Source organism: Chlorocebus sabaeus, chromosome 22 (genome assembly GCF_047675955.1).
Source record: "Chlorocebus sabaeus isolate Y175 chromosome 22, mChlSab1.0.hap1, whole genome shotgun sequence".
Lineage (NCBI taxonomy): Eukaryota > Metazoa > Chordata > Mammalia > Primates > Cercopithecidae > Chlorocebus > Chlorocebus sabaeus.
The window spans coordinates 96,549,094-96,570,519 of NC_132925.1; the positions used below are offsets into that span (position 1 = coordinate 96,549,094).

Sequence of the window (21,426 nt, forward strand, 5' to 3'; positions counted from 1 at the left end):
CATTTATAACCTTACCTCCAATTTTCCATTACAATCTCCTACTCAAGTCATATCTATGAAATTTAAAACACACTAGGGAAAATGGGAGATCAAGTATATAAAACAACAATGAACGAGTCACGTATTCAGAGGCACAAAAATAAGAACACTATTTTACACGTGTATTTTATGTTCCAAAGCTTATTTCAAAACTGTTTGTGTTCATCCAAATAGTTGTGGGTCCACTTTTTACTCAACCTCATAAGCTTGCAAGATCAGATCCAGAAAGGGCTTCACAGTGTTCAACAAACACCTCTGAAACTAACCCAAAATGTATGTTTGTATCTCTCTAAAGACAGGAACCACAGCTTTCACTGGGTCCTCTAAGAGTCTAGGACTCATTAAATATATACAAGGCAAAGAAAAGGAATTATGACATGAGCAAAGAAATCAGGAAGAGCCACAGAGGGTGACCACAATTAATGTAATCTTCATTTCCTTGGTTCATCTCTGTAACATTTATTAATTTAAATAAACATTAAGAGCTTGTCATGTTTGCCAGGTGATAGGACACTGATAAAATATAAACAAACACACAGTCCCCTCTCTCAAGGACTTTACTATTGAGCAAGGGGGACAAGTGAGCCATCTGGAGTGAGGCAGGCTTGGCACTGCCCCATCCAATTCCAAAGAGAAAGGGCAATCAGGGCATGTGTTCTCCTCATCCTCCTTTTTTAGCCATCCACAGCCCCTCTTTTATTTTTACCCAGCAAAATAGTATGCCTACTCTGTGCCTGGCTGCATCCCAGGTGCCAAGATTTAGATATATCTATGAAGAGAGTCTCACTCTAAAAGGTGTTGTTTTCCTACTCACCAGACACAGTATCACAAAGGCCGAGAACCTATAATTTTTTTTCTTGGGTTTCAGAGTTTAAAATCTAAATTAAAATTTTAAAAATATTAGACACTGTTTACACTACACTAGAAATAATTTCTTATAACGACTCTATATAAGGCTAATAGATCAACCTGATGACCACACATACAACTTCCTAATGTGCTGGGACAGGGATTCACCAGGAACTGAGACCAGTCACTAACCGGTCCCACCTGGCCCCTCTCAGTAAGCACAAGAGAGTGATCAAGCATAGCAGCCTGCATGTAAACAAACAAACCAATTCTTTTTTTTTTTGAGACAAAGTCTCGCCTTGTCGCCCAGGCTGGAGTGCAGTGGCATGATCTCAGTCCACTGCAACCTCCGCCTCCCAGGTTCAAGCGATTCTCCTGCCTCAGCCTCCTGAGTAGCTGGGAGTACATGCACGTGCCACCACGCCTGGCTAATTTTTATATTTTTAGTAGAGACAGGGTTTCATCTGGTTGGCCAGGCTGATCTCAAACTCCTGGCTTCATGTGATCCACCTGCCTCAGCCTCCCAAAGTGCTGGGATTAAAGGCGTGGAGCCACCGCACCCGGCTCGATTCTTTAGTACATTCTAAAACACTAAAATAACTTTTAGAGTTCAGTCTGTTCAGCAACATGCAATGCGAATAACAGGATTCCAAATTTATTGTGTTAGAAAGTTTGCTCTAACTGCTGATTTTTTGTATTGCAAACTTATCTTTCTTCTTCAACAGGCATATATTTCTTACCTCAAGAAGCTTTTTTAAAAAAAAAAAAAAAAAAGAAACAGAAAAAAGAAAATTTGGCATTTTCAACTCCCTAAAGGTTTCTCATGTTATGACCTAAGGTAAGTTGATTCAGTTTCCATATGTATTTCTGTACTAAAATAGCTACTGTTTTGAGTGTTTTGAAAAGCCTTTCTGAAGTTCTAAGAAACTAGTCTGCTATCAAATAAACACCAAGACTGTCGTTTCTTATCTAACATTTTTAAAAAGAAATAAAAATCCCTACTTTAGAAGTTAACTTATTCCCTAAATATAAATAACATTCTGAAAGTTAAATACAACTAAAAACAACATGCGAGAAAAACACAAGAGCAAAGGTCCCGGGCCTGCCCTTCCTCCCCATTTTCCCACGGCAGCCAACATTTCAGAAATTCCCGAGGACAAATTTGCAAAGGGGACAAGGGTATCTCGGATACACTTCCTCCCACATTGAGAAAGAGGCAGGAAAGGAAAATGCGGCCAGGGTCTAATGTTAAGTGTCCCTCTGGGACCACAGCAGCAACACCATAGAAACATAAAGCATCCTGTGATTTTTCCCAAAGCAGCAGCACTGAGACAGTGACATCTGATGGACTGAGGGCTAATTTTGTGTCTGGCATTATGCTAAGTACTTTACTTATATTCATTCTTTTAATCGCCTCAACAATCCTAAAGGCAGGAACTACGAACCCCATTTCACAAATGGAGGTAAAAGAGCCCAGAGATGCAAGTCAAGTGGGGAAAGAGAACAGGCAGGGCTGGGGTCCTGCACCTCTGGAGAAGCTGAGGCCTCGCTGAGGGGTGACATGTAGGCAAGAAAATCAGGGGCAAGGGTGGCTAGGCAGCAGAGGGAGATGGATGGCCCTGAGGGAGGACCAGGCTTGGAGTGTGCCTAACAGCAAGGAGGCAGCGTGGCTGGAGCTGAGGGAGCAACTGGGAAGCTAGTGAGAGGGAAGTCTGGGAAGAAATGGAGATGCCAATCTTTTGGGCTGTGTTGGCCACAGTGAGGATGATGGTTTTGATTCAGACTGAAATGGAAGGTCTCTAAATAGTTTTCAGCAGAGAAATAACATGATCCAACTTGAATTGTACAAAGAAAGGGTAAACATTGTTTTCCTTATGAGTAGGGGTTACCTGAAACTGCCACCTTAGTCTGCTGACCCAAGGAATTCTCTCCTTACAGCTGCTCCCCACTGCAACTCCCGACATACTCTTGCCCAAAGCCCCAGATCATCCTCTCAACTGGAACTTTCCACATCAGAGAACTGTGGTAGAAGAAACAAAGGAAAGAAAACCTGCCCCTAAAATCCCTCCTTTCTCTTGTCTTTCTAAAATACACACACTTATGCCAGTCAGCCCCATTAGGAAGCTCAAACTACCCAGATTCAGCACATGAGTTCTGCTTTGAAATTTATATAAATATTAACTTTTCGTTTTGGTTCTTGTTCCTGTACTAGAACTTACAATAATCAATTGTGCACAACTTTGTCATTTTACACAGGATTTTAGAGGAAGGGGGTGGGCACTAAGGACCCTTTTAAAACAAACAAAATGAAAAAATCCCTTCCTAGTTAAAAGCACTAAGAGCCCTTAGAAAACTGCAAAGGTACTATGAACCCAAGAAAATGAGTTGGAATGAGGCGGTGTGGTAATCTGACTTGCAGAGGACCAGGGGCACTAATCAGAAGCTCCAGGGAATGGCAGTGGAAAGGAAGCAGGCAGGACAGTCTCTGGGCTCCTCAGGGAAGAGGAAAGGACAAGCAATCAATGCAGAGGAGTTTCCAAAGGGGGTGTGTGGGAGAGGGTCTAGCTTGAAGTTTCACATCAGAAAAAATTTCCAAGGGGTCTAAAATGTGGTTTTCACTTATCCCTAAATGAGCAGACAGTGGTTAAAAATGGGAGGCAGGGAAGAAGAAAAAAAATTAAGCTCCAATTATGAACGTCAAAAAAGAAATATTCCCTTTTACTCTTTAAACTTAAGTTAAAAACAATTTTTAAAGAACATCAGGATTTAAAATGTTGAAAATATCTTTTTCCACTAATATCTAAAAATATTTGATTCTATAGGTTAAAATCAGCAGTAGGCAAGGCTGGATGCTATTAGAATTGCATGGAAGCTTCTGAATGTGAGCCTAAGCCACGTAAATCTGAATCATAATCTCTGGGGGTGGGGCCCATAGGTATTTTTGAAAAATCTCCCCCAGGTGAAACTGATGGATGGTGACCACTGAGAGCCACCAGTTTAAATCTTACCCTACCACTAAAGTAGAATAAATTATACATTTGTATTAACATATATTTTGTTTGATCTGAGCCTTATAACACAGTGAGAACAATAAGTACCACAGCTAAAAATCAGTGGAGAAAATAAAAAACACATAAATTATTTCTATCATATTTTTCAGTCTGCTCAAATACTTTTATATGACTGAAAAACCCACCTATATGGTACCTATAGACTACTTCCCATAAACATCTCATGCTCAAGAATCTTTACTAATTCTAAATACTTTTTATTTACAGAGAGTTTATGCCAGATCAATTTTTAATTGTGATTTCAGAAATATCTGTTTCTTACAGGCATGTGAAATTTCAGGAAGCTTAGGAAAAGATTTTCATTTTTTCCTTCTGGTTTTATATGACAAGTGATAACATTACAGATGCATAAAGTATCTTTCAGAGTATGTAACATTTCACTTGGCAGCTGGGTTATGGAAGGTGTGTGCTACATTTCTATGGATATGTTGTTCATTTCTTGACAATTTTAATATTACACATACCTGGGCTCCAGGCTGCAAGGCAGTTTGTGCTGGGCACACTTATCCATGCAGGTATTATTTTTAATAAAACTTACTGACGTGCTACTTTAAAGAAGATCAAACTTCTTTTCCTAACCATAGAAGAGGCACAAATCATCCCTTTAAAATAGATAATCCCAAACTCCACAGTTGGGAGTAGTCCCTGTGACACAAGCCTAATGTCTTCTAATCTAGAACTCATCAGGGCCTGTATATCCAAACGGTAAATAGTACAAGAGTAAGTAATATAAAAGTTAAATTCTGCCTCTGGGAAGAGAAGGTCCTCTGAAAAACTGAAACATTACTAAAACATTTGTTTCTAATACACAATAACTTAAAACGGGAAATGAAACTACACATTCAAATTTGGTGCCACTTGGGAAGGACTATAAAAGTAAATACATTAATAGCATCTCTGGAATCTGAAATAAAAGGTGTTACCGATTCCTGTATAACTTATAATAGCAGAGTTTTTTTGTTTGTTTGTTTGTTTTTTGTTTTTAAGAGATGGGGCCTCATTACCTTGCCCAGGCTTTGTAGCACAGTGGCTATTTCCAGGCACTATCCCACTATTGATCAACACAGGAGTTTTAACTTGCTACATTTCCGAACTGGGCCAGTTCATCTCTTCTTAGGCAGCCTAGAGGTAACCCTGGCTTCCGAGAGGTCACCATATTAATGTCCAACTTAGTGCAGACACCCGATCAGCATAATACACTACAGCCTAGAACTCCCGGGCTCAAGTGGTCTTCCTCCTGTCTCAGCCTCCTGAGTAGCTGGGACTACAGGTGTTTGCCACCACACACAGCTATAACTGCAGATTATTTATAAACCAAAGAGAAAATTTCTGATTCATTTATGACATTTTTTTAAATTTTTTTTTTTAAGAGATGGAGTCTATGTTGCCCAGGCTGGCCTTGAACTCCTGGGCTCAAGCAATCTTCCCACCTCAGCCTTTTGAGTAACTACGGGCACACACTACCAGGCCTGACTTCATTTATGTCCTTCTGAAATAGTTCAAAGTTTTATCAAAAGGTTTTACGACTTACTTAGGCTGTACTATCTTACAAGCAGGAGCAATCCTTTAAAAAATATTTAAGCATTTTAACATTATACATAATGCTACAATCACAACTCTTTTGGTGGACACCCATTTCCAAAATTCTCTAAAAGACTCTTTTACAGGGAAGAGTCTACTGAGGAGCTATTTTATCACAGACTAGGGTAGACAGAAAGAAATTACAGTCTTAAGTATAACTCTTGGCTTGATTATGTCAAGAGTTCCAAAAACTGGCATATTATACAAATGATAAGAAACAGTAAGTTAATAGCTATAAAGAATGTCTCAATTTATATTTTATTAATTTACCTTTTCACAAGACAAGGCAATTCATTTCAGACAGACCAGAGATAGCAATTTTTAAATGCATACCGGATTTTAAAATGTTCTTTACATGTAGTAAGTTAAGCCAAATAAATAAAGATGTTTAAGAATGCAATTCTAAGATAACTCTATATCCTTCCTCATTATGGAACATTTTAACTCAGAAAAAGTTAAGAATCAGTGCTCTAAAATACAAGTACAGGCCGGGCGCGGTGGCTCAAGCCTGTAATCCTAGTACTTTGGGAGGCCGAGACGGGCGGATCATGAGGTCAGGAGATCGAGACCATCCTGGCTAACACGGTGAAACCCCGTCTCTACTAAAAAAAAATACAAAAAACTAGCCGGGTGAGGTGGCAAGCGCCTGTAGTCCCAGCTACTCGGGAGGCTGAGGCAGGAGAATGGCGTGAATCCGGGGAGCAGAGCTTGCAGTGAGCTGAGATCCGGCCACTGCACTCCAGCCTGGGCGACAGAGCGAGACTCCGTCTCAAAAAAAAAAAAAAAAAAATTAAATGAATAAATAAATAAATAAAATACAAGTACATACTTTTAACATGGTGGGGGGTAAATGCTCTCACCTCAGTAGAGATAATTTTTCGGCTGATTATCTGATTTTATATTTATTTTTTAAAAATAAAAATACCAGTGTAAGACTGACATTTGTTAGCATGCAACACACTGCAAAATAGTGTGTTTCTGTCACATCGGCCTTCATTCCCAGACCATCATCAGGCATTACTGCTAAAAACGAAAACCACATTACACAGTAAGTCAAAAACACCCACACTGGGATACTTGCCTTCCAGTTAATGAATAATATGTATCTATATTCAAACTTTTCATTTTGAAATAATTACAGATTCACAAGAGTGGCCAACAAAACAAATGGACAGGTAAGTTTCATGTATTCTTCACCCAGTTTCCCCCAACAGTAACATCGTGCTTAAATATAGTAAAATACCAAAACTGGGAAACTGACATTGGTACAGTCCACAGAGCTTATTCAGATTTCATCATTTCACATGTATTTGTGTATGTAGTTTCTATGAAATTTTTATCACATGTGGAGATTTGTATAACCACCAGACACAGAAGTGCTCTATCACCACAAGGCTCCTTCATGCTATCTTTTACATGCACACCACCTACCACCATCTCTAATTCCTGGCAGCCACCAATCTGTTCTCCATTTTTACAGTTTTGTTATATCAAGAGAATTTTATAAATGGAATTATATAGCATGCAACCTGAGATGATTGTTTTTGCCCCTTGGAATCCATCCAAGTTGTTGTATCAATAGTTTATTCCTTTTTATTGCTGCACAGTATTCCATGGTATGAATACACCACAGTATAACAATTAACATGTTGAAGGATAACACCTGGGCTGTTTCCGGTTTATGGCTATTATAAATAAAACTGCTATGAACATCCATGTACAGATTTTTGTGAATACAGGTATTCATTTCTCTGGGACAAACACCCAGTAATGCAACTGCATATTTAGTTTCGTAAGAGCATATTTAATTTTATAAGAAACTGTCAAACTATTTTTCAGAGTGTCTGTGGTAGTGATTTCTCTCCTTATTCTTTTCATAATTGTTTCAGTTATTCTAGGTTCTTTGCCTTTCCAGACACATTTTAGAATAATGTTGTCTATGTCTATAAAAGCCCTGCAGAGTTTTGACAGGAATTATGTTAAACCTATAGATCCATTTGGGGAAGACTGGCATCTGTACTATGGTGTATTCCAATTCATGAACATATGTCTCTCCATTTATTTAGGCCTTCTTTGATTTCTATCACTAATATTATTTTTTCGTTAGATGTGTTCTGTTAGATGTGTATCTAGGTATTTCACTTTCTTTGGCATGACTTTACATTTCAGTCTCTACATATTCATTATCAGTGTAGAAAATCAATCGATTTTGTGTTGATCTAATATCCTGTGATATTGCAGAATTCATTTGATATTCTAGGAATTTTTCTGTAGATTCCATGAGATTGTCTATGTACACATTCATGTCATCTGAAAGCAGAGACAGTTTTATTTCTTCTTCTCCCATCTTTATATAACTTTCAGTACTATGTTGAGTAAAAGTGGTATGTGTACATCCTTGCCTTGTTTCTCAACTTAGGATGAAAGCTTTGAGTCTTTCACCATTAAGTAGGATGTTATCTGTAGGGTTTTTGTAGATTCTCTTCATATAAAAGTTGATGTTCCTCTCTATTCCTTGTTTGGTTAGAGCAGGCAAAGAGTAATATTTTAATGTAGGACAAAATACAGAGTATAAAGAAAAGATGTTTAGTTTTTTACACACCAGTATGTGTGAGGACACACCCCATGACTCTAAAGAACTTCCATTAAATGCTGAACTGCACATGAGAAATGTTGTAGAGTGTGTGCATATTCAAGACTTAATCTAAATCCAAACATTTGCACTGTATCCATATGGAGCCATGTTTCAAGTAACTCAGCTTTCATTGATTACTGCATAATTCGTCGTAAGAATTAATGCAGAGACTGAATAGTTCATCTTTGAAATAGTCTATAAACTAGGAAACACCTAAAATAAAGGTTTTTAAATCTAGATCTGTAATATCCTAGAAGACTCCAAACCTTAGGTGAGATGATGAAGTTCTCAATACCAAATTTAATTCATTTTAACTTGAAAATAAGAATTTTCAGGAAAGTAGAAAAAGGTCATAAATAATGTCAGGGTTTTACAATTATTGAAAAGTTGTGAATCTATTATTTAAGAAACAATTTTCCCATTTTAGAGTTCCCATAATAATGAAGAAAATTTTAAAGTACAATTTTTTAAAGAGTAAGTTCTTTCCTAATGCTGCTCTGACAAAACCTTTATTTATCAAGAAATTCACTTGGAACCTCACTACAAGCAGGCCACCCCACAGGACAAGCAGCCAGGCATCCATCGGTTTCAGCAGAGCCTGGTCGCTCAGAGCAAAGACATTACACCTGTCTTGACCCAGCAGGCACAGGTTCATTGCCCTGTCTCTTCTTCCACTGCATAACCTGATGTGACAAGCAGCAATGAGTTCTCCACGGTGTACACCACTGCACTGCACTCTACTACAGTAATTCCACAGACTGCAATGAGAGAGTCCAGGATTTTTCCCACAGATCCTTTTTTCCCCCATCCTTTCTGACTCTGTGAAATCAACTTAATACACATTCTTGAAAGCTCAGAGAGCTGACTGAATCAATAGTGCATGAGCATGATCTAGCTACCCTTCCTCTTTCCAAATTCCTAAATATGACAGAAACGGTAGAAGGCAGGTAGGATCAGACTGAAAGAGGAAACCAGAGCCCCAAAATCCAGCTAGCAGGGGCTTCTGTGGTGCTCTTTTCTAGATGATGCACACTAGAAACAGGAAAGAACTGCACCCAGACAACCATTAGAAGGATTAACTGAGGACTAATTTCCTACCTTATAATTCTACACTAGCACCAAGCATGTCCACGCAGACATGTGTTCCAGGATTTTTGTAGATTCTCTTCATCAAGTTGAGGATGTTCCTCTCTATTGTGGACATTAGGAGCAGAGAGAGAGGGATGGTGTCCAAGAGGTGTATTAACAACCTGACAAATAGTAAGACCAGATACCAGCGCTTCCCAGTTAGCTGTATGACCCTGCTCCTCTCCCATATCCCCTAGAGTACTCAGACATCATATTCACAGCAAAGTATCTGGAAATCTCAAAAACAGAGATGAACAAACAACTAACACCCCCAAGAATGAAGGAAAAATGAGAGAGAGGAACCAAGTTCATCAAACAGAAGCAGCAGCACCCAAGAAAACCTGCTTAATGAAGCACTTTCGGAACTGTTAAAATAAGAAAAACAAAATACGCTCCACTGAATTAATGAAATGTAGTTCTACAAAGAAAATTAGTCTTGCATCAGACTTCTCACCGACAACTTTAAAAGCAAAAAGATGACAGAAAAATATCTGTGAAAAACGTATCTTCAAAGTTGGGAGAAAAATGATTTTGAATATATATTTCCATATCCAGTCAAATTAGCATTCAAATGTGAAGACATTTTAGACACACACGGACTCGAATTTTTCAAAAATCCTCTCTGAAAGGGTTAAAAACAAAACAAAGCAAAATAAAAATAATCCAAGAAAGGGACAGGGAGGCCAAGAAATTCAAAAAATTAAGTAAAAAGTAAGTATTTATTACAGACAAACACAAGCAAACAAGAATGTTATTAACCAAAAAAGAAGTAGAAACAAACTGATTCTTATTTGTAGGGTAGGAGAAATAATGTGGACACTGTCTGACTCTAGACATTAAAGGTGGACACCAACACAAAAAAGAAACAGATTACACATTGTTCAAACCACTGCGGGGGAAAGAGCAAAGAAAGCTTGCATAATCTAACAAAATATGGGAAAAGGTAATAAATAATAAGGCAAATGAAAACCACAAAATAAGATAGGACAAGTCCAAACACTCCAGTAATATTAAATATAAATAAATCAAATTCACCTATTCAAAGACTGATTCATAGATTAGACACGAAATACTGTTATACACAGGCATACCTCGGAGATACTGTGGGTTGTTTCAGACCACTGAAATAAAGCGAATGTTGCAATAAAGCGAGACACACAATTTTTTGTTTCCCAGTGCATAAAGTTACGTTTATACTATACTGTAGTCTATTAAATGCGCAACATCATTATGTCTAAAAAAGATATTGTACATACCTTAATTTAAAAATACTTTACGAGGGGCACATGTTCTCAGAATCTCCTGGGGCTGTGTCACGGGCAAAAAATTAAAAAAACAAACAAACAACAAAAAAACTTTATCAAGACCAGCCCAGGCAACATAATAAGACCCTATCTTTACAAAACTTTAAAAATTAGCTGGATGTGGTGGTGCACGCCTGTAGTCCCAGTTACTCAGGAGGCTGAAGTGCAAGGACTGCTTGAGCCCAGGAGTTCAAGTCTGCAATGAACTATGATCATGCCACTATACTCCAGCCTGGGCTACAGAGGGAGTCCCAGTCTCAAAGAAAATAAAAAAAAAAAAACTTATTTCTAAAAAATGTTAACAATCATCTGAGCCTTCAATGAGTCAAGGCATAATCTTTTTGCTGGTGGAAGTTCCTGCCTTGATGTTGACGGCTGCTTACTTATCAGGGTAATGGTTGCTGAAGGTTGGCATGGCTGTGGCTATTTCTTAAAATAACACAACAATGAAGTTTGCTGCATCATTTGATTCTTCCTTTCATGAAAGATTTCTCTCTGGCATGTAATGCTGTTTGACAGCATTTTACCTACAGTAGAAATGCAGAACCTCTTTCAAAACTGAAGTCAGTTCTCTCAAACCTTGCCACTGCTTTATCAAACTTACTATGTGAGTTTACATTAATAGTCTAAATCCTTTGTTGTCATTTCAACAATATTCACATCTTCACTAATAGAATCCATCTCAAGAAACCATTTCTTCACCTGCGTTCATGGATTTAAAAAAATTAAGATTTAAAAAAAAAAAAAAAACACCACTTTCTTTGCTCATCCCTAAGAAGCCACTTCTCATCCATTCAAGTTTTATCATGAAACTGTAGCAATTCAGTCATATCTTCAGGCTCCCTTTCTATTTATCTTCCTATTTCCACCACATATGTAGTTATTTCCTCCACAAACTGTGAACCCCTCACAGTCATCCATGAGGGCTGGAATCAACTTCTTCCAAACTCCTCTTAATGTTGATATTCTGATCTCCTCCCATGAGTCACAAATGGTCTTAATGGTGCATCCTTTCCAGGTTTTCAACTTACTTTGCCCAGATGGATTGGAGGCATTACTACCTATGGCAGACATAGCCTTACAAGATGCATTTCTTAAACAGTAAGACTTGAAAGTCGAAATTACTCCTTGATCCATGGGCTGCAGAATGGATGCTGTGTTATCTGCATGAAAACATCATCAATTTCCTTGTACATCTCCATCAGAGCGCTTAGGTGACCAGGTGCATTGTCAGTGAGTGGTAGTATTTTAAAACGATCTTTTTTTCTGAGTAGTAGGTCTCAAACAGTGGGCTTAAGAAATTCAGTAAACTATGCTGTAAACAGATGTGTTGTCATTCAGGCTTTGTTGTTCCATTTATAGAGCACAGGTAGAGTATACTTGACTTAACTCTTAATGGCCCTAGGATTTTCTGAATGGTAAATGAGCATGGCTTCAACTTTAAGTCACCAGCTGCATTTACCCAAAACAAGAGTGCCAGCCTACCTTTGGAGGCACTGAAACCAGGCACCGACTTCTCTCTAACTACGAAAGTCCTACATAGGATCTTCTTCCAATAGAAGGCTGTTTTAGTTGTATCAAAAATCTGTTGTTCAGTGGAGCCACCTTCATCAATTACCTTAGCTAGATCTTCTGGTTTCTCCATCAGCACTTGGTGTTTCATCTTGTACTTTTATGTTATGGAGATGGCTTCTTTCCTTAAACCTCATGAACTAAACTCTGCTAGTTTCAAACTTTTCCTCTGCAGCTTCCTCCCCTCTCTTCGCCCTTAAAGAACTGAAGAGAGTTAGGGCCTTGCTCTGGATTAGGCTTTGGCTTAAGGGAATATTGTGGCTGGCTAGATCTTTCACCCACACCACTAAAACTTTCTTCATATCAACAATAAGGCTGTTTCACTTTCTTACCATTCATGTGTTCACTGGAGTGGCACTTTTAATTTCCTTCAAGAACTTTTCTTTTGTATTCACAACTTGGCTGTTAGGTGCATGAAGCCTAGCTTTCAGTCTATCTTGGCTCACCATGTCTTGCTCGCTAAGCTTATTCATTTCCAGCTTTTGACTTAAAAGTGAGAGATGTACCACTCTTCCTTTCACTTGAACACCTAGAGGCCACTGTAATTAATTGGCCTAATTTCAATATTGTTGTGTCTCAGAGACTAGGGAAGCCCAAGAAGAGAGAGAGAGAGAGATGAGGGAATGGCTGGTAGGTGAAACAGTCAGAACACATACAACATTTATTAGTTAAGTTTGCTGTCTTATATGGGTGCTGTGTCTGGCACTCCAAAACAACTACAATAGTAACATTAAAGATCACTGATCAAAGATCACCATAAAAAATAAATAACGACAAAGTTTAAAATATTTTGAGAATTACCAAAATGTGACAGAGAGGCATGATGTGAGCATATGCTGTTGGAAAAATGGTGCCAAGAGACTTGCTTGATGAAGGGTTGTGGCAACCTTCAATATGTAAATAAACAAAAAAACTGCAAGATCTGAGACATGCAATAAAGTTATGCACAATAAAATGAAGTATGCCTTTATTGTTTAAAAGGGATAAATTTAAAGCAATGACAGAACAGACTTTAAGGCAATATGTATCAAAGAGTATACTTTCGTATTGATGAAAGGTATAACTCATCATGTAAAAGATATTAGAAACTTTTAATACCTTTATTGTCAATCAAAGCTTGACAATGCCACGTATAAAGTAGAAAATGGTTAAATTACAAAATTCACAGATCAGAATAGAAGACTAGCATTATTCTCTCAGAAAATGACAGGTCAGAATAAAAACATGTAAGGGTACAAAGGAACAAACTGCATAATGCATAATCTTAAGTATATATAAAAACTCCAACTATACAAATATTTTAATCACATAAAGAATAGTCACCATGGTATGAATTACCATGTATCAAGCCACAAAGAAAATCTAAAAATAGTATCCAAAGCAGAAACCAATTGGGCATAAATTAACTTCAATGTACTAAAATTAGAAGTTAAAAAACAGACAACTAAAGAGAAAAATAAATCTATCCATTTTGAATTTTTAAAAAGGAACACCTTTCTATATAACTTCCCAGTTAAATAAGAAACCAAAGATAAATTTTAGCAATGAACAACAACTGCAGAGTGAAACCCCTAGGACGTCCTCAGAGATTCTGGGAGAGGGTATCATATAGCTTCAAATCACATAGCATTAAAGATGTACACATCAGATTGTCTTCTAAATAGCATTAATAAACCATTTGTTAGAAATCAAGACACACAGAAATAAGCTTTTGATACATGATGCTATTAAAAAATAGAAAACCTCAAAGATCCTAGAAAGAATAAAGAAAAAAAAGACATCTAAAACAAAAAGTATAGTTGATAAGTAAAATCAAATCTGATTTTTTTGAAAAGAACAATAAAATAGACAATTCCTCAGTGAATTCTCAATGCAGAGGACCAGCATACTATAAACACTTATTTTAAAAAAAAAGAATCAAAGTTTTTTATTAAGTAACATCACAAAATATGTCTGATTTTAATTTTTGTGTATGCTCATTTTAGTAAACATTTGTGAAAAATCAGACTACTTTTGGCACGATAAACTAATAGTACATTAACAGAAAGACACCTGTCCATTTTTTTAAAATAGCAATTCCATATTTCAATCACATATCACACAATACGAATTGAAATAACTATAAATAATGAAAATGAACATGTTACCCATGAACTCCACCCAAGCCTACTTCACCAACACATGGTGATCATTTATTAGACTGGTGAACATCTTCCCAAGTGGTTTTCTTTTCCTTTTTTAATAGCTTTTTAAAAGTTTTATTATGCAATATTTAAGATATAAGGGGGGGGGGAAGGAACATTACAATGAACCCCTGTGTACCTACCACCCAACTTAGAAAATAAACATCACCAATACAGCTGAAAGCCTACAGATATGCCTGCCCCTTAGAAGTAACCTATCTTGCTCTCAAGCATTCTTCAGAGTTTACTACATGTAATACATGTGCACATACTAGTAAATAATATATAACACTGCTTTGTATGTTTTAAAATTTTATATAAATGTTGGCTGGGGTGGTGGCTCATGCCTGTAATCCCAGCGCTTTGGGAGGCCGAGGCGGGTGGATCACGAGGTCAGGAGATGGAGACCATCCTGGCTAACACAGTGAAAACCCATCTCTACTAAAAATACAAAAAAAATTATCTGGGCGTGGTGGCGGGTGCCTGTAATCCCAGCTACTCGGGAGGCTGAGGCAGGAGAATGGTGTGAACCCAGGAGGTAGAGCTTGCAGTGAGCTGAGATCGTGCCACTGCACTCCAGCCTGGGTGACAGAGTGAGACTCTGTCTCCAAAAAAAAAAAAAAAAATTTATATAAATGTTGTATGTACTCTTCATCAATTTGCTTTGTTTCCCTTAAAAAGTATGCTTGTGTGTGAGATCCAATCATGCTGGCAAAAATGTTTAATTTTTACCATATATAGAATTCAATATGAATACTGTTAACAAATTATTCCCCTACTGTACATTCAATAATGCTGTTAAAAACGTTCTTTGAAAATCTCTTGTATACATAAGTGAGAGTTACTCTGGAGTGCATATGTAGGAGAGAATTGCTGGGTTACCAGATGTGTACATCTTTAACTTTACCAGACATTGCCAAATTGTCTTCTAAATAGTGTAAGAGTTCCTGATAGTCCATGGTCTTATCAACACTTAGTTTTGTCTGACTCTAGTTTTTCCCAATGTGAAAAGTATGAAAGAGTATCCTATGTTTAATAGATTTTAAAGAGTACCTTATCTTTAATAGGATACTCTTATTAAATTTGCACTAATGAGGTTCAAGAGTTTTTCATGTGTAGACATTTGTGTTTCTTCTTCTGGAAATTCCTGGCTTCACTGTCTGATTAGAATGGCTCCATTAATCAAAAATCTCCACTCAAATATTCTAAGGAAAGACTTCAGTGAAGTCTAGTTATCTGTAGTAGGCAGAAACCGCTCATTACCCCTTTCTTTTCCAGAACATGATAGTCTTAACATGAAAATCAGTGTCTTGGTGCACAAAGTATTCAATATAACATCAACACTCTTCAACGTTAAGTGCACCTTTGTCATTAATCCTTTAACTTGCATTTCAAGTTACCACAAATGCAAGCAGAATACTTACATGTATGAATCTGACATCATGTGCATGTAATATTAGTACATTTTTCCAAGATTAAACTAACAAAAAGCTGACTGCACCTTCTGACCAACAAATCCTTAAAAAAAATTAAGAACAAATTCCTACATGAACTTCAAAACAAATACAATCCCAAGGAGACACAGTTTACACAAACTGAAAGGCAGTAAATACTTTCACCACAAATAGATAAATCTTGACAAGTGAAAGAGCACAAAGTGTGTGGAGAGGGAAAGAAGGCAGTTAGGAATGCCAAAGGTACCACAATTCCAGAATCCACCATACAGAAAGCCTCTGTATGCCAGTTTCCTATTCTGAACAATGAGATGGACAATAACAACCCCACAGGTCACTGTGAAGAGTAAACAAGATAATATGGGAGTGCTACACCTGTACCTGATTCAATTCTATATTATGGATAAAAAATGAAGCAGAGAGGTCAAGCACTTGTTCAAGTTCACAGTTAATAAATGATTCTAATACCCAAATTATTGACACTGCACTGTAATATTCACAGTACCTTTCCAATATGGGTCTCCAATGATTGTTAGAGGATATGCACAGAAAGGAAATGGCTAAACACAGCCACTAAAAGAAAAATCTAAGATAAGAAAAGCATTTGGACCTTAAGAAAAGAGATTACCTTAAATGATAACTTACTCATTTTCCTTTGTACTCACAAATATACTTTACACATTTGCCATCTAAAAGTTGAAATCAACAAATTGCCAGCTTTAGGAATATATGGCATTTATGAAACCCAATTTGCTAGTTAAGGCCAATTAAATTCTCTAGAAATCATTTTTAGATAAACAACTGATTTGACCAACTCTAGCTGGCAGAATGCAAGTGGCCAAATACTGGACCGAGGTTACCTACCTACTGCAGGTGCATCATACTCATCACCAAGCAGAATTTCTGGAGCAGAATATGCAAGAGATCCACAGCTTGTAGTGAGCTTCTTCCCTGGTTGAAATTTGTTGCTGAACCCAAAGTCTGTCAACTTTACAAGACCTTGTTTTTCAAAGAAGACTACATTCTCTGGTTTTAAGTCTCTGTGAACCACATGGAGTTTATGGCAATAAGATATAGCATGAACTATCTGAGCAAAGTACTTCTTGGCCAAGTCTTCGTTAAGACCCTCCTCATGTTTCATTATATAATCAAACATATCTCCTCCATCCCCAAGTTCTAGAATAAGATATAGTTTGGTCTGGGTGTCAATAACTTCATAAAGGCGGACGATGTTAGGATGCTGCACTAGTTTCATGCATCTCACCTCCTGGAAAAGATGACCAGTAGCTAGAGTGTCCAGTTTTGTCTTGTCAATAACTTTTACTGCCACCTTTTCACCCGTAAAGACATGCCTGGCAAGTTTAACCACAGCAAAATGGCCTCGACCCAAGGTTTTATCCAGATCATATAATCCAGCAATCTTTCCATCATACCCTCGCTTAAATCCCGCCATGCTGGTCCAACAGAAGAAAAAATATTTAGACTGTTTGAAATAGATCTTCTCATATAAGAATATCTGGTGAATACAAAAAATTCATTTTCAATGTCGTCATGGATATCTACAAAATAAGAAGAGAAACAAAATTAAGTTTCTGTGACTTTTCTTCACAAACTTTAAAATCAGTTCATTTTTTGTTTTTTTTTTCATTTTAAGAGAAACTTGAAGAAAATAAATTGAGATATAAAATGAGTCAGGGTCATTCATAACAACCCATTTCTATATTTAGACTTTATATTACAAAGGCTGAGAATTTAAATACTAAATTTTTGCAAACTGGAAAAAAAAATTAGTTCATTGGAAGCAATTTTTTGGTGGTCAGTAATAAGAAAACTGGCAAGTTTGACAAGCATGTTTAAAAAACAAACATTTTCTAAAAGTAATTTTAATTAGTGTCTTAAAAAATAAGGCAAGAGTTGACAAGGGAAAACACGAAGAATAAACATTTAGACAGAAACCCAACAACTTTTCAGTTTCCCCAAGACCAACATCACTTCCTTTAAGTGCAAAAAAAAAAGAAAGAAAAAAAGAAAAATTCCATTCTGTGAAGGTTTCTCTAACTCCTTCCCTCCTCAATATCTCTAGAGCACCTTGGGACACCTCTATTTTATGTGGTCTTATTCTACAGGTATTCGGGTACACCATCTCCTCTATCCTGACAGCAGCAGGTTCTCAGGGATTTTCTATTCTAAGATTCTTTTTTCTTCTACTTTCCCCCAATACCTAGAACAGTGCTTACAAATAGCATGTAATCCAAACTGTCTTATTAAATTTTGAAATGCAACTTTTTCCAAAATGTTTCAGAGGTAATTGTTTGCTCTTGCATCACTATTGTTTAGGATAAGCACCTGGCACACAGTAGGTGCTTAACATATTAGTAAACTATTAACATTGACTTTTTAAACTTATAACTGAACTTTAAATTTTTTGAGGGGGTTCTAGGTATGTGGTAGTAGGTACTTAATAAATATTTGCTAATTTACTGGTATTCATCAGTTATGCTGATTTTTAATGATCGTTTTCCAACTCTGAATCACAACCCAGCATAACGTGATTATATTCCAAGAGTAAACAGGCATGCATTCTTACAGATGATTTAAAGATCATTTGGTTTTTAAGAACCGCATTTCATACTGCACTTAAAAATTTCAACTTTTATAATAAATGAACAGAAATAGGTTCCCCATAAATTACACTGACTCAGAAAAACAATAAAATTAAACAAGATGCAACTTTATATCTCACAGGCTGAACCCTCACTTTTTTTTCTGACCAACATTTAATAGAACTGAATAACAAAATCCAACGAGGAATATAGCAACCTCGTTAGGTCAGCTCTCTCCCATTAGTCAGTATCTATCCCTTTAAGAAGCTTTTTCTACTTTTTCTATGCCTCTCAATATATAGTTTCACATTTTCAGTTATATATTAAGAGCATTAATTACTGAGTCCACTTAGATAAAAATATCCCAAAAAATGAAATTTGACATATAATGGGTAAGATTTTTTTTAATTTTTAAAAACTGTTATTTATTCTTATTAGAGACAGGGTCTTGCTATGTTGCTCAGGCTGGTCTTGAACTCCTGGCCTCATGCAATCCTCCTGCCTTGGCCTACAGGCTTGAGCCACCGTGCCTGGCCAGTCAGCACTGGTCTCATTTTTATAGCTAAGGCAATAGGTTGCTCTAGGTACAAGTGACATTAACTGCAAAAGCTAGGATTCACACCTAATTAATAAATTTCAAAGTCCACATTCTTTATAAACATTTGGCCACTCTAATCAATGCCCCATTTAGGATAATACCATCTTAAGAGTTAAAATACTAACTATAAAAGAAGCATAAAGTCACTTTTATATTTATACCACTTCAGAAATGATCTGAATCACATACCTAGAACCCCCTCAAAAAATTTATGTTAAGTTAAATTACAAGTTCAAAAAGTCAATGTTAATATGTTTACTAATATATTTTTTGCATTTTAGTAATTATTGTAATAATAAATAGCACTACCATTTACTTAATGAGTATTACACACCAGTCACATGCCAAATACTTCACATCATCCTCACTCAATCCTCACAATTCCCCTCAGAGACAGGAATTATTAGCCCCCTTTTGAGGCACAGTAACTTGGTGTAGGCCAAATGGCCAGTGTGTAAAAGAGCCGGGACTGAAACCCAGGGCTGTCTGACACCAAAGTCCATGCTTTAAAACACTATGCTACGCTGTGTTTGCAAATTGATTTTAGAACCAAAATTATTAATCCTGCTATTAAGATTTTTAAATAATAAACTGATACAATGCCTAGGTGTTGGGAGCTGGGGGAAGCAAATTTCTTCTACATGTATATTATCCCTGTCATCTGAACTAGTAACTTTAATGACAGGATTAACAGGAAAATCCAAATTGAAAGACCTTGCTTTATTTGGACAGTAGTTTCCCAAAGAAATTTTAAGTTGGTATATTTAACGTTCAGATATAAAAACTCTGGTGGGGGTGGCAGGAAACTAACTTTAAATATTTTAACTTCAATTAATTATAAGGGCAATAATTATGCTTAAAATTCTACCCAAGTCTACGTTTCTATTGCATAAGCTTGCAAATGCCACTTTAGCTCTTAAAACACATTCCTTCAGGCTGCCCCCAAATTATATAATTTTGTTCTTTTCATCTATCATTTTAGTTTAGATGTGTTCCTGGAAAGTTACATAAATCAGATTTTACAAATGAATCTGATTTTTGAAAACAAAACTATTTTTATCACAAAAATAAATGAAAAAAAAATTTTTTTTTTCAGAGCCTCAGACACCCACAGATAAGTACTATTAAACCTGAATGTTTCTCTTCCCAAACCTGTGCCAACAAGAGGGCATGGTGAAATAATTTTTAATCTACAGCAAGCTCATGGGAAAGAATCTAATTGGTATCTTCACAATGAGTACCCCATAGTGAAACAATCACTCTTACTACCAAATAATGTCCTTTTTTTATGAGCACCCCTTTTCCATAGTCTATGAAACCACAATTAAATTGTATAGCTAAGAACAGGACACTATGATTAATTCAAAGTTTAGACGAAAAACATCCTTGTTAGTGAACATCTTTTTAAATACTAGTCTACTGTCCAATCCTACTATCAAGTACATTTTGAGTTAGAGTACAAAGTAACTAAATCGTTTTTTTTGATCTTTGAGGATCTTGCAGCTCCCAAAAGTCATTCTGAACATCAATGCCGAATGTTAAGATGTGGCTTATATAAAGGTGAATTTGTAATGTCTCCAAGACATACCCTGCAAACTGCATACTGAATAATCCTTGTTATCACAGTGTTTTGTTAGTTGCTTCTTTTTCCTAAAAGAAAATACAGAAAAAGATTCAGATTTAGTTGTATTTGTTTGAATTTTGCTTAAAGTCAAAATACATACTCTAAGGCTGGATCTAGACAAATGTATAAAAATCGTAAAATTTGTCTTTAGTAACCCAGTTTCCCCGATTATCCTTCTGCCTTCTGTGAATTACAACTCCTTTAAGTGACCTTTAGTAAACAGGGATTTCAGAGTGAACAGATTTTTCCAGGTAGACAGGTCAGAAAAATTATTCCACTGAAATGAAGAAATAATAATGAACAAGGCCGGGCGCGGTGGCTCACGCCTGTAATCCCAGCATTTTGGGAGGCTGAGGCGGATGGATCATTGAGGTCAGGAGCTCAGGACTAGCCTGATCAACATGGTGAAACCCTGTCTCTACTAAAAATACAAAAATTAGCTGGGCGTGGTGGCGGGCGCCTGTATTCCCAGCTACTCAGGAGACTGAGGCAGGAGAATCACTTTAACCCGGAAGCGGAAGCTGCAGTGAGCCGAGATGGCGCCATTGCACTCCAGCCTGGGTGACAAAGTGAGACTCCATCTCAACCAAAAAAAAAAAAAAAAAAAGAAAGAAAGAAAAGAAAAGAAAAGAATAATGAACAACAGTACAATTGTCATTTTTTAAATGCCTCCTACAACAGGCCCCAAACTCACATTTCACTGAATCCTCCCCATGAAACTGCATGCTAGGTACCATGAAGCTTAACTTGCCTGACAAGCAGCGATCTCTAGCTCCAATCATGCT

General features: G+C 36.8%; 1 protein-coding gene across 2 annotated transcripts in view; it reads right to left on the bottom strand.

Annotated features, from left to right (window-relative positions):
- Positions 1-21,426, bottom strand: part of SNRK (SNF related kinase) — a 65,579-nt gene that overhangs the window by 30,300 nt on the left and 13,853 nt on the right. Inside the window, exons 2-3 of one of the 2 annotated variants that reach the window (XM_007983844.3) lie at positions 20,606-20,667; positions 16,681-17,375 (exon numbers count right to left, since the gene is read on the bottom strand). In XM_007983844.3, coding sequence (XP_007982035.1) covers positions 16,681-17,269 — 589 coding nt within the window. In that variant the 5' untranslated portion in view covers positions 17,270-17,375; positions 20,606-20,667. The remainder of the gene's footprint in view (positions 1-16,680; positions 17,376-20,605; positions 20,668-21,426) is intronic. The other variant, XM_007983846.3, reaches the window with a different exon arrangement.